The sequence below is a fragment of the Triturus cristatus genome, chromosome 7, assembly GCF_964204655.1.
Source record: "Triturus cristatus chromosome 7, aTriCri1.1, whole genome shotgun sequence".
Classification (NCBI taxonomy): domain Eukaryota; kingdom Metazoa; phylum Chordata; class Amphibia; order Caudata; family Salamandridae; genus Triturus; species Triturus cristatus.
In genome coordinates this window covers 1,661,889,054-1,661,904,549 of record NC_140590.1, presented here as the reverse complement: position 1 = coordinate 1,661,904,549, position 15,496 = coordinate 1,661,889,054, and the positions used below count along the sequence as shown (strand labels likewise).

The following is a 15,496-nucleotide window of genomic DNA, read 5'->3' as shown; positions in this document are numbered from 1 at the left end:
TAAAGCTGGCAACGCTCTTTTGCATGCACTTTTAATTTTGAGTCATTAATGTGACTCTTTAGACTTTAAAAGTTCGGGAAAAAAATAGGTTTGCTTCTACAGCTCGATTTATTGTCAGCAGACAGGGTCACCACTAAACTATTTTAAGAGACTTTTGGGACAATACAGAAATTTCCCCCAAGAATATAAGAACATTGTGGAGCAAACAAGAGTTGTTGTGGGATGTCTTTTCCACTCTGAGCATTGCAGAATGAAGTGATAGCAGCACAAGCCTGTGTACACACTCTGCACCTGAGCCTGCAGCTCACCTCCCTGCCTCTATCTGTTGGTGGGACAGAGAACCGAAGCCATCTCTGATACACAACAGTTATAAATCTGAACCTACACATGGAGGACAAGGTGCGCTCTGGGTAATGAGGAAATGAAAACAAATTTCACTTAAGGAGACCTCGGCGGCCATCTTAGGACCTCAGTGGCCATCTTTGGTCCAGGCAGGCCGGATCCAAGTGAGATTCTCAGGTTGACCACTAAGTGAATGAGTGCCATTTCAATGCATTGAATGCAAATGTTTCTTATGTGGATATATTGAAAACCTGGCCTGGATCTGGCCTTTTTGGATATGTTGAGAGTCCCACACTCAGGAGAGGGAATTGGTGGTGGGTCAAACAAATAAGTGTACATCAGAGGATCTAAAGTTTGAAGGCATACTTTAAACACAATGCAATCTATTAACATCTATGTCTTCATGGCTCGTATTTTTCAGGCTATTTTTGGCTTTTCCTGGGCATGCAAACGTTCTTAGAAGATTTAATAAAAGCATTGCCTCCTCTCCCTGCCCATCGGGTGCTCAGGTACCTACCTAGACTTGATCTTCGGCCCTGCAGAGCCTGTCGGTGCATCATACTGCTGTCCCAGTGCCCACTGGCCCAGCTGGGGGGCATCTCCGGGTTGCCATATGGTGTGTAGGGGCTGCCGTAAGAGCTGCTGGTCCGCATTAGGGCACTGCCATACTGCTCCCGGCCCCCGCTGTTGCTTAACACCAGGGGGCTCTGGTAGGTGCTCTCCCTGCCTCCGCTGCCCATCGGTGGGCTGTGGGAGTATGGGAAGCCTGGGGAGGTGTGGGCACTGCTGGTGCTGAAGCTGTCTCCTGCTGCTGGGCCCCAGCTTGGGTGTGTCCCTAGGTGGTGCCCCTGGTGAGCACTTTCGCAGCTCTGCAGGTAGGGCAAGGTTGGCAGCATGGAGGGCACCCTGCTGCTGGGCACGTACACCGGGGAGCTGGTGGGCCCATGCAGGAAGGCGCTGGCGTCGTGTGGGTAGGACTGCCCATGTGAAGGCGCGAGTGCCAGGCTCTGGTACATCTCTCCCGGGTTTGGCTCCTGTAATCCTGGACTCTACAGGGGCACCAGCTACAGCTGGGCAGTACGCTCCCCTCCAAGGATTCACCACTGGCACCTGAAAGAACAAAAACCAATTGATTACCATCTAGGGAATACCAGCCTAAGCACACTTATGTGTAACACTCAGTAAATCTCCTAAGCACACCAGCTAGTTTAATTCACAAGTAACACATTATACCTAAGGCTCCCAGTCTTCTATTTTTACTGTTTTTTACAGATAAATACAGACAGACAACAATGTGTTTTCTGTCTGCACTCATTTTTAAAAGTGGATAAATAAAGAAAATGTGGCTTTTTTTAAGTGACTCACTGTGCTGGATGAAATTTCTTTAACTAAAGGCATATGTGAACATACATTTGTGGTTTAATGCTATATTTTCCAGCGGATGTATTGTTATGTAATATTTTGAAGCTTAAATATCTGAAACATGACAGACGTCAAAGAATGAGTGCCCGTCTATCAGATAAATATGGAAATGTACAGTTTTACCACTTCATTTATGCGCAAAACACCAAATAAATATGGATAAATACAGATAAAATGGCCAAAAAATAAATATGGATAAATCAGATGGAAATGTTACAGAAATAAATACCATAAGACCAGGAGTCCTAATTATAAAACAGTACAGTACAAAACACTACAATACCCACTGGGCCACTGACTGACACACTTTCGAACAGACTTTGGGAAATATGAGGTACCAAGGCCCGCCGACGTCCAAAATGAACTAGTGATGAATGTTCCACAGCCGCCCTGTCCAAACAACAGCTACAGCGATTGGCCAATGACTCCGCTCATATACCAACTGAGGACAACAGGCTCTGCTCAAACACCAACTGACAGTGAATGTCCCAACTGGCTGTGCTCAAACATCATGTAACAGGCAATGTTCAAATTGGCTCAAACACCAACTGTCAGGGAATGTCACTGAGCCACCCCCACACAGCAAATGTTCAGCTAACGCAACTCAAACAGCAAAGAACATTGATTTTCCCAAAAGACTCCTCTCAAACGCCATCTAACAGTGAATGTTTCAATGTTGTCTGCCCAAATATTAACTCGTTCCGTGCTCATGACGGAACCACGCCGTCATGAGCCACGGTTGCCGTGTGCTCATGACGGAGTGGTTCCGTCATGCTGCGGCCGTTGGCGGCCGCGCCGCCCACGTGGTGCTAATTCCCCTCCTGTGCGGGCGATTAGCGCCGTGGGCGGAGTCATGACGGAACCACTCCGTCATGAGCACAGCCCAACCGTGGCTCATGACGGAGTGGCTCCGTCATGAGCACCGCGCCACTGTGCTGCCCCCCCGCACCCCCCAGCGCTGCGGCGGAATTTCCGCCGCAGCGAAGGGGTTAAGAAACAGAAAATGCTCCATTTGGCTTTGCCCAAACACCAACAAACAGCAAATGCAGCAACCAACACTGACGAACTTTAGTAAATGTTGTGGTGCGGCCCAAAGACAATCCAACGGGGCATGTTTCAATCTACTGCATGAAAACACCAGCTGATGGTAAATCTTCCAACCGGCTCGCGCCACACACCACCAGCAAAGGTGCCACCTGGCTCTGTGCACACACCAGCAATGAAGGTGCCATCTTGCTCTGCCCACAAACCATCAGCAAAGGTGCCACCTGGCTCTGCGTACACACCACCAGTGAAGGTGCCATCTTCCGCTGTCAGACACCACCAGTGAAGGTGCCACCTGGCTCTGCCCACTCACCACCAGTGAAGGTGCCACTTGGCTCTGCGCACACACCACCAGTGAAGGTGCCACCTGGCTCTGCCCACTCACCACCAGTGAAGGTGCCACTTGGCTCTGCACACACACCACCAGTGAAGGTGCCACCTGGCTCTGCCCACTCACCACCAATGAAGGCGCCACCTGGCTCTGCCCACACACCAGCAATGAAAGTGTCACCTGGCTCTGTGCATACACCAACAATGAAGGTGCCAGCTGGCTCTGCCCACTCACCACCAGTGAAGGTGCCACCTGGCTCTGCCCACACACCAGCAATGAAAGTGTCACCTGGCTCTGCGCATACACCAACAATGAAGGTGCCACCTGGCTCTGCCCACACACCACCAGTGATGGTGCCCCATGGCTCTGCCCACGTACCACCAGTAAATGTAAATGTAAATGTATGTGTCTTGTAAAGCGCACTGCTGCCCTGAGGCGTCCTGGCGCTGTAGACCGCTGGGGAACCCGTCCTGGCTATCCCTGTGAGATGGTCCCTCCAGGGTATCTCCAAGGTGAAACCAAGCATCCCCGGTGAATGTGGGGGGCCGTTGTGGAGATGAGGCAAGCTAATGCCCAGAGTCGCCGAGTGTGATCCCTGGTTAGAGTAGGCACCGAAGCGAGAATTATCGAGTCCGCTGGCCCTGGTCCACGACCCTGCCGCGTCGGGGATTGAACCCTGGTCCCAGGCCGTCCTCTGCTTCTGGGTCTGCTTCCTCTAACCAGTGAGGTGCCACCTGGCTCTGCGCACACACCAGCAATAATGGTGCCATCTTGCTCTACCCACACACCACCAGTGAAGGTGTCACCTGGCTTTTCTCATACACCACCAGTGAAGGTACCACCTGGCTCTGCCCACACACCACCAGGGAAGGTGCCACCTGGCTCTGCCCACACACCACCAATGAAGGTGCCACCAGGCCCTGCATAAACACCAACTAACAGCTTATGTCCATCATGATTCTGCCTGAATAACACAAAAACGCAGTCTGCTCTGATGTGTACATAGGAGGAACTCTCCACGACCTGGTTACTCCTGCCAACTGACCTCCCACACCCCACAAATGTGCTCACTCACAGGGGCACAAGCGGCTTTCTTCACCGCCCTCCTTTTCTTCTCCGCTTACAAAAGTCACTGACCTGCCTTTCGGACCTCTGAAATACAGATGAGAATGAAGACCCCACTCCCTCCAAGCCCCTCAAACCTCCCTCTGGAGTCTCCTCACTGTACCCCACTCTCGGGGAGACCCTGGTCTGCAGAAAAAGCTGCTGCAGGCCTCTGTGCCAACCTAGACACTGGCATCACGCCACTTTAGAGCTTTAGTCACAGACTCTCTTAACTTCACAACTCCACCGCCCACATAACATGAATTTATTTACTAATCACTTTTGTGAAGCACAGACCAGCTCAGCAAAGATCTGTCTCATCTTGTTGCCCAGAATAATACAAAATCATGAGTCCATAAAAGACTTTGGCATGCCCGTATCTGTATTTTGTCACTGCTCGAAAGCACGTGGAGTGAACCTGATGTATAGAAGAGAAAACACAAAGTGGAAAGAGGTGGTCTCAGCTTCCACACCACTAGGCAAAGAAATCATTTTGTGAAATCAATGACATATCACTGGGAATTTAGGATTCCTTGGGGCTTATTTACAAGCCCCTTGTGCCGCAGGTGTGTCACTTTTTCCCATAAAAAAGTGACGCACTAGCGGCACAATGGGCTTGTAAATAAGCCCCCTAGTTTCCCGGTTATGCAGCCTATGCCCCACGGCCGCATGGAGGGGCTTATTTACAAGCCCATTGCATCTCCTGTGTGTCACGTTTTTTGACACACCGGTGCCGCAATGGGCCTGACCATATTTACAAGGCCACGTAAAGTCAGCCTGCGTGACTTTTTATGACCTTCTGAATATGGGGCCCTTTCATGGCTCACCCTGCATGAAAGGGGCGTTCCAAGGGTGTTGCTGTTGGTGTTCCCAAGAAACTTCCATGGAACTTGACACATTCCCAGATTTAGAACATTTTGTAAATCTGGGAATACATCAGAATTCTGCGTAATTAGGTGTTGTTTCCTCTTTTTATGCGTGCTGCATTCTGCAATATTATGCACCCTTGCAATATGATGCAAGGGTGTCTGTGCTGGCGCACGGCTGCTGTTTGTGCTTCTGGTGCAAGGGAGAAGGATAGAAATGCGCCGTGTCTTGTAGATACAGCGCATTCCCTCCCTTTTCTTTGGACGCACGGCAGCACGGCAGGAGGGCTTGCGCCAGTGCTGTGTGCGTCAAAAGACTGTAAATGAAGCCCGAAATGTGTATTACACAAGAATAATCTCAGGTAAATCCCGATTATTATTTAGCAAAATTAATAACATTTCTTGCTGTGATTTTCTCTTGCAAGAGACTGGTTCGAGCAGAAAATATCTGATGGGAACTTTGACACAGGATGTGTGCCGTGGCACCCTGTGCTGCGTTGGCATCATGGAAGCTGTGCGGCCATAACATGGAGCAGGTAGCTTGAGTGCCTTTTGTACCCAAGGGCAATCTGTGGTACAATTTTACACATAGACAACTGCCCCACAGAAGGCCACGTAATACTCTCAGTTCTCGCGAGAGTGTACCCGGCACAATACACATAGAAAAAAACACAATTTCACCAGACTTAAATACTGAGGCGTTAACCAGAGACGTTTTAAGCCTGAGCAAGGTGGGCAAATGTCCAGGACCCCCAACTTCCAGGGGCCACCCCTGGCAAAGTGAACTTTATCTCTGTTTGCCCTCTGTCTACTCTAGTTCTCTAATTAAACCTCTCTCCCTCTCTGACTTTGGGGTCCCGCACAAGACATTTCAGACGTTTTTGTGTGACCCTGTTAAAGTTTAACATATCATTTAGCATTCTTTGGCATCGTGTGTGCTTGAATTAGTAGGAAATGGGTAATAAAAATCACATTTGTTTGTACAGGTTTCCCAAAATCCTAAAGATGATACTTGCAAAAAGTGATGTACAATGAAGGGCAGAGTTTGCTATGGGCGCAGGAACATCACCCACTGTGCTGCAGGGCAACATCAGAAACGCCGTCTCAATAACTATCACAGGTGCAAATGTTTTAAGCTTCTTGGAGTCAACTTGCTAAGGGGTCACTGGGCTTGCCCGGTTCATCCCTATTCCTAAAGTTAAGTTTTCATTTTGGAGGTTCTGTTCCTATCTAGGTAAGCATCTGCGCCCACTCTTCATGGTGCCATGTGAAAACAGACTGCACCAACAGAGACTGCAGAACATGGACCACCGACCTCCCGACCTTGAATAAATGTCTTCTTACCAGAATTTCAGCTGCAACACTGCCAACCTCACCATTCCCAGCTCCTACACCAAACATTCTAGATGTGGAGTTAGAACAGTAAACGAACCAAGTGTTAAAATGTGTGGTAAATGGTGGTGATCTATTATACTATTGTGTAAAGTAAGCATTTCATCCGCCGAGGGCATAAGTGCTATATGGTGCACGTGGGTATAGACAGATTTCCACGCATTCATGTAGAACATTATGCAATAATTTTGGATAATGTGAATAAGCGGGTGTTGTTGCAGTAGCAACAAGCTCAGCCTTTCATCTTCACGCTTTGATGAGAAGCACCCACAAATCCCATGTATGCCGAAAGCCAGACGTAAAGATTTTCAGGTACTTTGATATAAACAGGTGAGCAGGCGGGGAGATGGTGCCTTCCATAAATAAGCATTGATGATACATATGTCACAGATTGTGTCACTGTACGTTTGTGTGAAATTATGATTCCGTTGACAAACTTGAAGGGGACAAACTTCACCTATGGATGACATTTCCTGCAAAACTTTCCAGCTAAAATGTGTTTTATTTTTTTGCTTTTTGCTTTTGACAGAAGATTCTGTTACAAAAATAGTACGTTTTAGTACTTTTCTCTTATTTCAAAATTCCGTGGCAATTTTTAAAATGTTCTTTTTGTTTTTGCTTTTTGGCTTTTGACAGGCGTTTTTATTACCAAAATAGTACGGTTTTTCTTCATATTTCATAACTCCGTGTCAATTTTTACCCACTATCTTTTTTAATCTTCGTCATCTGTGTAAAATTAAGAGTTGACAAATTACCCCAAAAAAGTCCTAGTGCCTGAGAGCAGAATATCTCTTTCCGTGTCTGCCTGAGTTCTTGCGTTGCTTGAGTTCTGTCGAAGATGATCTACAGATTTCGAATCCGAGGTGCACTTTAATGTTGGGACAAATGGGCTTCACCCGAGGGCTTCATTCCTGACCCATTTCACTGAGGATCGCCGTAGGTGAGTGAGATCTGGGGCGGATGTCAGTCACTGGGTGCCTTGTCTAAATCGGCCTCGTGCGTTTTTTATGCATCCCAGTATTAAATTCTGTGTTACTGGCGAGGTGCCTTCCCTTCACTGTCTCTTACATTTCTGCCGACGTTTTATTATTTTTATAATTTCAAAAACACAAAGATTTAAAGCAAAATCCGTGCGCAGCGATCGTAAACCTTCCCACGCTGCGAAAATAAGGCATCAAGCGAGTAAACCGATTCCGTTCGGCGAAAACCTGACTACTGTGACCACCTCAGAGCTACCTGAGGACAGTGCCTTAGCAGCAAATTACCGACAGGCACCAGTGCAAAAATGAACACACCAGAGAACCAAGCGCCAAGATATCAAGGATTGGCGCATGGTACATTTTGCATATATACTTGCTAATAGCGCGACTACGTGTCACGCACAAACATGTCCGCACTTACTATCAGCCGCAGCCATACCGGCCTTCAAATGCCTCCTCACCCCGAGCCACAGCTCGATCTGGAAGCTCAACCAGTTAAGCGCTCTCTGCTGACATCTGGTGAGATCAGCACAGCACAAGTTCACAACCGAGCCTTTCATTCTTCCGAGGTCGGTAAATAGCGTGAAATAAATCTGGGTTTAATCGACACTTGCAGACCTCACAAAGAGGCGCTATAAAAAAGGGTTATTGTTTTATAAAGTCCTCAACTCACTGCCCAAGAAGCACAGTAGACAGCCCTGGAGCGCTTTCAGTGCGACACGTGGCGCTTTACATAGCGTTATGCATTCCGCATAAGGCCTTCTGGGACAAAAACACAAGCGTCCCACAGAAATGGGCCCCCACCAGGTATCATACAAGCTTGCGACATTGCATAAAATACCAAGATAGGGCCGCCAATCAAAATTCGGCCGTAAAAAACAAGGTGGGGGAGCAAAGCTGGGGCTCCCCTTCACACAGCCCCGAGACTGGAACCGAACCCACCCCAGAGAGAGAAAACGTTAGTTTAGAGCGACACCCTTCAGAAAGGCACGGAAAAGAAGAAGTTGTACTGCAGCTGAAACTTTGCACTGGTCCAGAAATAAAAGGGTCGATTTGCACGACGCTTGCTGCGTGTGTAAAGGGGAGGCTCCTTGCGCAAAGGGTGGTAGCACCGATATTAATGATAGAACTGAAATTGATGAGCTGTGTCCTGTGTTTACATGATACGAAGGGTGAACTGCGCTTTCCCCATCCAACCGTGAAATGCCACTATGTGTTCCACTTGTTTTAAAGGATCGTTCAAAGACTAGGAGTGAATATCTGTCACTCTTTTAAAATAAAATGCAACGGTTCCGCATAATTCTGAGGCTGTTACAACCATGTGTCCCTTTTATATACATATTTCTATAATATGGAAAAGAGGAATTATATTTGCCCCATTCCTTGGCCGGCAAAATCGTGCGAACTCCGTTGCCCTGTTTTATGCACCAGTGAAAAGGCGTCCTTTGATGGTTCGACTGACTGTACCTCCCATCATGCCCCTGGGGGTCCCGCAGGGGCATCAAGCCTCTGCCCCCTCGCCCTCGGGATCTGCCTACAGCAGCAAGTGCCTTATTCGCTCAATAGAAGTACCCGAACCGTGGACGGCCCGGGCTGCGACCGGACCGAACCAAACCCCTACAGCCTCCGACCGCATTTACCGCCCTCGTGCGGGGACAGAACCCTCTCGCCACCGGTCCAGCCAGGCTCTGAGTGAACCCCCCGAAGTCCTGGGAGGACGGACTGCTTCTCACATTCCATTTTCTTACAATCCACTCTGAACTGGACTGTTCGGGAGCCCAATGTTCCATTCCGAGATTCTCCACCAGAGCACACTGTGTGATCCGTGGCACATCGTATCACCTGTATATGTTCTCATTTCCGAACCAAGAGCCGAGGGCAGTGTCAACAACGACATTTGCGTATGTATCGATATATCGTGGGTAGCAAAACTCATATGTCAAAAGTAGACTACAAAAATAAATCACTAAAACAGAAATTGAAAATGTCGGTGCAGCCAGGTTCACCTCTTTCGAATATGACATAAACTAAAACACATACTCGCACTATTATAAGATACTTTCCTTATAATCCACGAAGACGTTGCACTGTGCTTTATATTAATTGGCGCCGGTCATATTTCAAAATCACGCGAAAACTAACAAGAATTCATATTTCAACCCATCGCTCCAACGAGAAGATTCATTATTATTCGTACCAATATACTTGAGAAAAACGTACATTTAAAAAAACTATCAAAATATCTATTGATCTTGCTACTTTATATATTGCAGCCTCAAAATAATCAGAATTTGACGCAAAAAACCCAGCTTCTTTAAAATCCATATATATTCCAGGTGAAAACGTCTAGTTCATGTAGACGTTTAACTTTTTTTTCATTAGATATTATTGTTTTAATATGCTTGTTTTTATGACCTTTTGATAAGCTGACACTCGTGTTTTTCCGGGAAATCACCATAAAGTCAATCTCTCATTTCTATGTGGAGAGTTTCCAGGGCAGTTTGCTTGCCCTTGTCGCGTACGGTCTAAGAGTCCCTACTGTATTCTTTGTGGAATCGTCGCAGCAAAAGTACAGTGACATTAGAGTGTAGAAAAGTCTGACGTCCCCTGAGACTGAAGCGAAAAGGGAAAACTAGTAATGTTGAAATAAAGTACAATGTCGAAGAAAGCAACTCAAAGTAAAAAAAAATGAGGAAAAGAAAGAAGAAAAGAGACGCGCCGATTATGAGCACAGAAAACAAATACAAGAACATAATTTTAAAAAAGTGTTCCATAAAAAGTGTGATGTTCCAGCCCAATGCCCTGTCGAGCTGCCGATGTTTCCACAGCTCCCATCAGTCGTATCCTGAAAGCAGCGATGATGCAGACGGAAGCCGAGCGGACCCATTTCCACCTCTTTGGTGTGTGTGTGTAGCATGGACTGGACCAAACTATATTTTCTCTAGATTTAATATTTGGTCCAGAGAAAATTTCCAGCACATTGAATTCAGGTTTTTGTTTTTTGCGTAATTTATGTAACACGGAATTAGGAAAATATATATTTTCAATACTTTTCAGCTGTGAAACATTAAATTGAGTCTGATTCAAACTCACTTAGTTACGTTTTTTTCTTACTTGCAGTTAAAAACGTTAGTTGGGCGTCTCAAAAAGGGTTATAAATGGACAGACAAAGCTACAACACATTTAAAATAATTTATATGTAATACTTACGTCTTATATCTTTAGAAATAGTTTCACGACGCATGTCCCCTGTGTTTGGACTGGTGCGCACATCCTTTATATGTGGCATTGCCCGGCACTGCACCCGCATAAATACGGTGCGAAACGAATTCGCCGTGTTTCACCAAAAGTGAAAGGTGGTCGCATTTTTTTAATCCTCCCCGGGACTCCAAAGTTGACCCCTTCTTATTACCCAAAACCATAGTAATTGACATCATTTCAGTAAAACAGGCAGCACCATATACTACGAGATAAGGACGACTGACAGAGGGTTTGAGACAAGTACTCACCGCACACGCGGCGAGCGGAGGTAATAGTACTCACCACACACAAAAAAGTACCTACCCATCGCACTTGAGAGACGTACTTTTTGGGCGAGAAAAAGAAAGCACTTCTCACCACACATGTGGAGAGCAGAGAAGCACTCGCCACATATATTGAGGGAAGTACTCGCCCCAAAAATGGAGAGAAGTACTCACCACACAAGAGAAGTACCCACCGCACTTGAGAGACGCGCTTATTGAGTGAGAAGAGAAGCACTCGCCACATATATTGAGGGAAGTACTCGCCACACAAGAGAAGTACCCACCGCACTTGAGAGACGCGCTTATGGAGTGAGAAGAGAAGTACTCGCCAGACACGTGAAATGCACAATAGTGCTCACCACATATGTGGACAGCAGAGAAGTACTCACTACATGTAAGTAGAGAAGTACTCACCACACGAGTTAAGAGGAGAAAAGTACTCACCACACGCAAGAGAAGTACCCCCTGGGCCTGCACTTGAGAGACGTATTTACGGGGCGAGAAGAGGAGATGAATGCTCACCACACGCCCGGAAAGCAGAGACGTGCTCACCACACATGAGGAGATAAGCACTGATCACACAGCAGGGATGAAGGAAGTACTACCACACACGTGGAGAGGAGCGAAGTACGCTCCATACAAGTGGAGAGAAGAGACGTACTACACACCACACATAGGAAGGACCTACCACACCCGGGAGTCGAACTTGCCACACACAAGACGAGAAGAGGAGAGAGGTACTCACCACACATAGTACGTAGGGAGCGCGCAGAGGAGTAAAGTGCTCGCCACACATCCTAGGGAGCGCGCGGAGGAGGTAAGTACTCGCCAAAAAAACCTAGGAAGTGCGCAGAGGAGGGACGTGCATGGTGCGTCAATGAGAGTGAAGTACTCACCACGCGCAGAGAGAGCGCCACGCGCAGTAGTCATTAACGGAATAGTACTTGACCAATAACTACTCTCTGAGGATTAAGTGTGTAGATGATACAGAAACGCACTCATAACTTATGGGGCATGCACGGAGACAAGTGCTCACCACACGCGTGTAGGGTCTAGCAGGTAAGTACCAATTGAATATTAAGTGTGCAAAATATAGCGAAGTACTCGCCACATGTGGAGGGTGCAGAGGACAGAAGTACTCACCACACGCGTGAGGTACTTGCCGTCCACAGTGGGTCAGAGCAGAAGACAGAAGCAAGCATCCCCTGCAGGTGAGATGTGCAGGATACAGAGAAGCGACCAGTCACTGCATATGGAGGAGGGAGAGAAGTACTCATCATCAGACCGGGAGCAGCTACGTCACCAGGGGACACAGTGTGAGCCCGCATGTGGCCGGCCAGCTCCCGGGCACTGGACCAGCTCCAGCCGCCGGAGGGCTCTTGCCTCCCGAGGGGAGCGTCTGTCAGCCCTGCCCGGGGAGACCGGAGTCGTGACTATACATGCGTGCCCGTTCCCAGGTCTGGGGTACCCCCACCCTTATCTTGAAGCCGGCGGGCCTCCCCTGCCTCTCTTTCCATCTCACCTGATCTCAGCTTGGAGTCCCAGCCGTGCTTCTCACTTCTCCTCGGATCTCAAGGCGGAAGTGCCTGCCCCGTTTCTCTCTCCCCCTCAGGGCTGGAGTGCCCGCGGCGCTTGTCTCTCTCCTCCTCTGACCCCTGGGCGGGAGTGTCCCCGGTGCTTGTCTCTCTCCTCCTCTGATGCCTGGTCTGGAGGGCCAGCTGTGCTTGTCTCTCTCCTCCTCTGATCCTGGGCTGTAGTGCCTGTCTCTCTTCCTTGCCTGCTGGTCTGGAGTACCTGCTGTGCTTGTCTCTCCCCTCCTCTGATCCTGGGCTGTAGTGCCTGTCTCTCTATCTTGCCTGCTGGTATGGAGTGCCCGCGGTGCTTGTCTCTCTCCTCCTCTGACCCCTGGGCGGGAGTGTCCCCGGTGCTTGTCTCTCTCCTCCTCTGATGCCTGGTCTGGAGGGCCTGCTGTGCTTGTCTCTCTCCTCCTCTGATCCTGGGCTGTAGTGTCTGTCTCTCTTCCTTGCCTGCTGGTCTGGAGTGCCCGCTTTGCTTGTCTCTCCTCCTCTGATCCTGAGCTGGAGTGCACCTTGTGCTTGTCTCTCCTCCTCCCTCCTCTGATGCCTAGGCTGGAATGCCTGTCCCTCTTTCTTGCCTGCTGGTCTGGAGTGCCAGGTGTGTTTGTTTCGCCTCCTTCCTCCTCTGATGCCTGGTCTTGAGTGCCCGCTTGTGATCTGAGTCCACGCTGTGCTCCTACCCCCTTTGATCCCCGGGCTGGAGTGCCTGTCCCTCTTCCTTGCCTGCTGGTCTGGAGTGCCCGCTGTGCTTTGTTCTCCTCCTCCTCCTCCTCAGGTGCCTGGGCTGCAGTGCCCGCTTGTGATCCGAGGGCTGAGTCCACGCTGTGCTCCTACCTCCTCCCTCTCTGATCCCGAGCCAGGAGTGCCCGCCCTGGACTCTCGCACAGACTCTTCACTGCCGGGCCCTGCGTCACGTGACCCGGGGCTCGAGCGAACCTGCTGCGCGCTCAGGATTGGGTGCGAGCGGAGGAAAAGCAGATCCCTGGAAGATCTGCCGCCCCGGGTGAATCACCAGCCTGCCTGTCTCTGTCTCCAGCCCCCGGTGCCCAGACAGGGGGGTCGCCCCTGGCTCCAGTCTCCCGGCTCAGGCGCCCCTCCCACCGCACTGTTTGACAAATTGATAATCCGCTGTAGAACTCTACCGAGGGAGTTGGAATAGAAGCGCCCCCGTGTTTTCTTGGCATTCGCTCACTGTCTACGAGCTGCCTTACTGGTCCCCAAGAGCGCCAGGATGAAACGGACAAGTGTTCTGGTTGCAAATTACTGTCATGGTGCATGTGTGCAATGCAGAGGCACAGGGAACAACAAAGGGTGGAGAAAAAACAAATAATCCAAGAAAAGTGACAGCTTTTATTTTAATCTGGTTGATAAGGTTAAATCTCTTCTGGGTTCGGAAATGTTGATGCCCATACTGCGTGTGAGGTATGCATGCTGCCGATCTGTGCTGAGCACCCAGGAGGCATGTGCACTTGAGACGCACTGGGGCATTAGATATGATTATGTATGCATATATGAGTGTGAGTTAGGCACCTTGACACGGTGGAAACCACAATTTAGCTGCCGCAATGACTTTACCTACTCTTGACCAGTTATCATCCAACTATACTATTGGCCCCCAAAATTCAGGCCTTTTTTTTAAAATGAGACCCCCAGTTGGAAGGCCACACCATTAGCAGTGTGCAAGGTGGTGGCAGCCCCATCAACCGTTTCCGCAGTCTTCTGCAGGACATATTTGTATTGAGGATGTTATGGTTGGTGGCGGCTAGTGGGTGGGCCAAGCACTTGGTTTAAATTTGTAGGTCATGACCTAGAAAACCTTTTGCCCCCAAGTCATCTCCTGTCAAAGAGAAACCCCACCGGGATTTCTTGCTTTTGCCCCAGTTCTCTTGTTTTGCCCCTGCTGCCACTCTGCGCCCCTGCACCTCGGCTTGTTGGTTCTGGGATCCATGGGATTGTCTCTAGACGCCTCAAAGGCACCTTTGAAGTTACGCTGGGTTAGTGCAGCGCTCTTGAGGCTCAGTCCCGCATCCTTGCATGCTGGGACTTTGCATTTTCACTGGTGAGGGGATGTGGTGGTGGACGGGCCGGTTTGAATTTTGGCCCCGGTGTGGCATGACTCTGGTGGGCAGCATTTGTCTATCATTTGAAAGGGGAAACAGAAGAATTTAGGAGGGCCATATCCTCTTTCAACATATGGAGTAAACATAACCAACAGAGATAAGATCTCGTACTTATGGACCATATATCAAGGAATCCCTTCGGATCCTGGTTTAACTTCTCTCATGCCTTACTACCGGACCTCAAAGAGTTGGTAGAAGGACTCTCACCCACAGAGTGTCTGTGGCAGCTTCATCATAGAGCCCTTGTCCGACTTGAGGATATCACTGGATGGGCTCAACTTGTTCCGAGGAAGCACCTGACATTCTTATCTGAGGACCTTATATAGAAAAAAGTTCAAATGAGCTGGTGGGATGTCCCACACTGCACATTTTATTTACTGGTCCCCTTGGCAACGTTAAAATGTACAAAAAGTACAGGTTGATGAGTTGAGATGCAAAAACACAAACGGTGCGACGGAAATTGGAGAAAGGATCTCATTGAGACTCCATCTAAACCCAACGACCTGCTGATAAGCCAATCTTATTGGATGAAGAAGCCACACCCACATGTTGTGGCACGCTCTATCATCGCCGCCTTATCCCACCCTTTTAAGATGATACCACCAGGGTGGACCCGACCTTACTTGAGCGGGAGTTCTTAATTTAGCTTATCACAGGATAATGAAGGGATCCAGGTAATTCTAAAAATACCTCTGGGTAAAGCTAAAGGAAAACCCTCAGGTAGGGTTAAAACCATAGGTTGAGTGATGATGGGTGCATTGCCCCTTGATGCTATGAGGCAGTTAGTACTCTAG

The 15,496-nt window shown here is 48.7% G+C and overlaps 1 protein-coding gene across 2 annotated transcripts in view; it reads right to left on the bottom strand.

Annotated features, from left to right (window-relative positions):
• The window catches only part of GATA5 (GATA binding protein 5), a 101,013-nt gene extending 87,553 nt beyond the window's left edge, over window positions 1–13,460 (bottom strand). Inside the window, exons 1-2 of one of the 2 annotated variants that reach the window (XM_085619750.1) lie at window positions 12,528–13,460; window positions 860–1,452 (exon numbers count right to left, since the gene is read on the bottom strand). In XM_085619750.1, coding sequence (XP_085475876.1) covers window positions 860–1,358 — 499 coding nt within the window. In that variant the 5' untranslated portion in view covers window positions 1,359–1,452; window positions 12,528–13,460. Of the gene's footprint in view, window positions 1–859; window positions 1,453–12,148; window positions 12,172–12,527 lie in introns of those variants that run through there. The other variant, XM_085619751.1, reaches the window with a different exon arrangement.
• Between the last annotated feature and the right edge of the window lie 2,036 nt (window positions 13,461–15,496).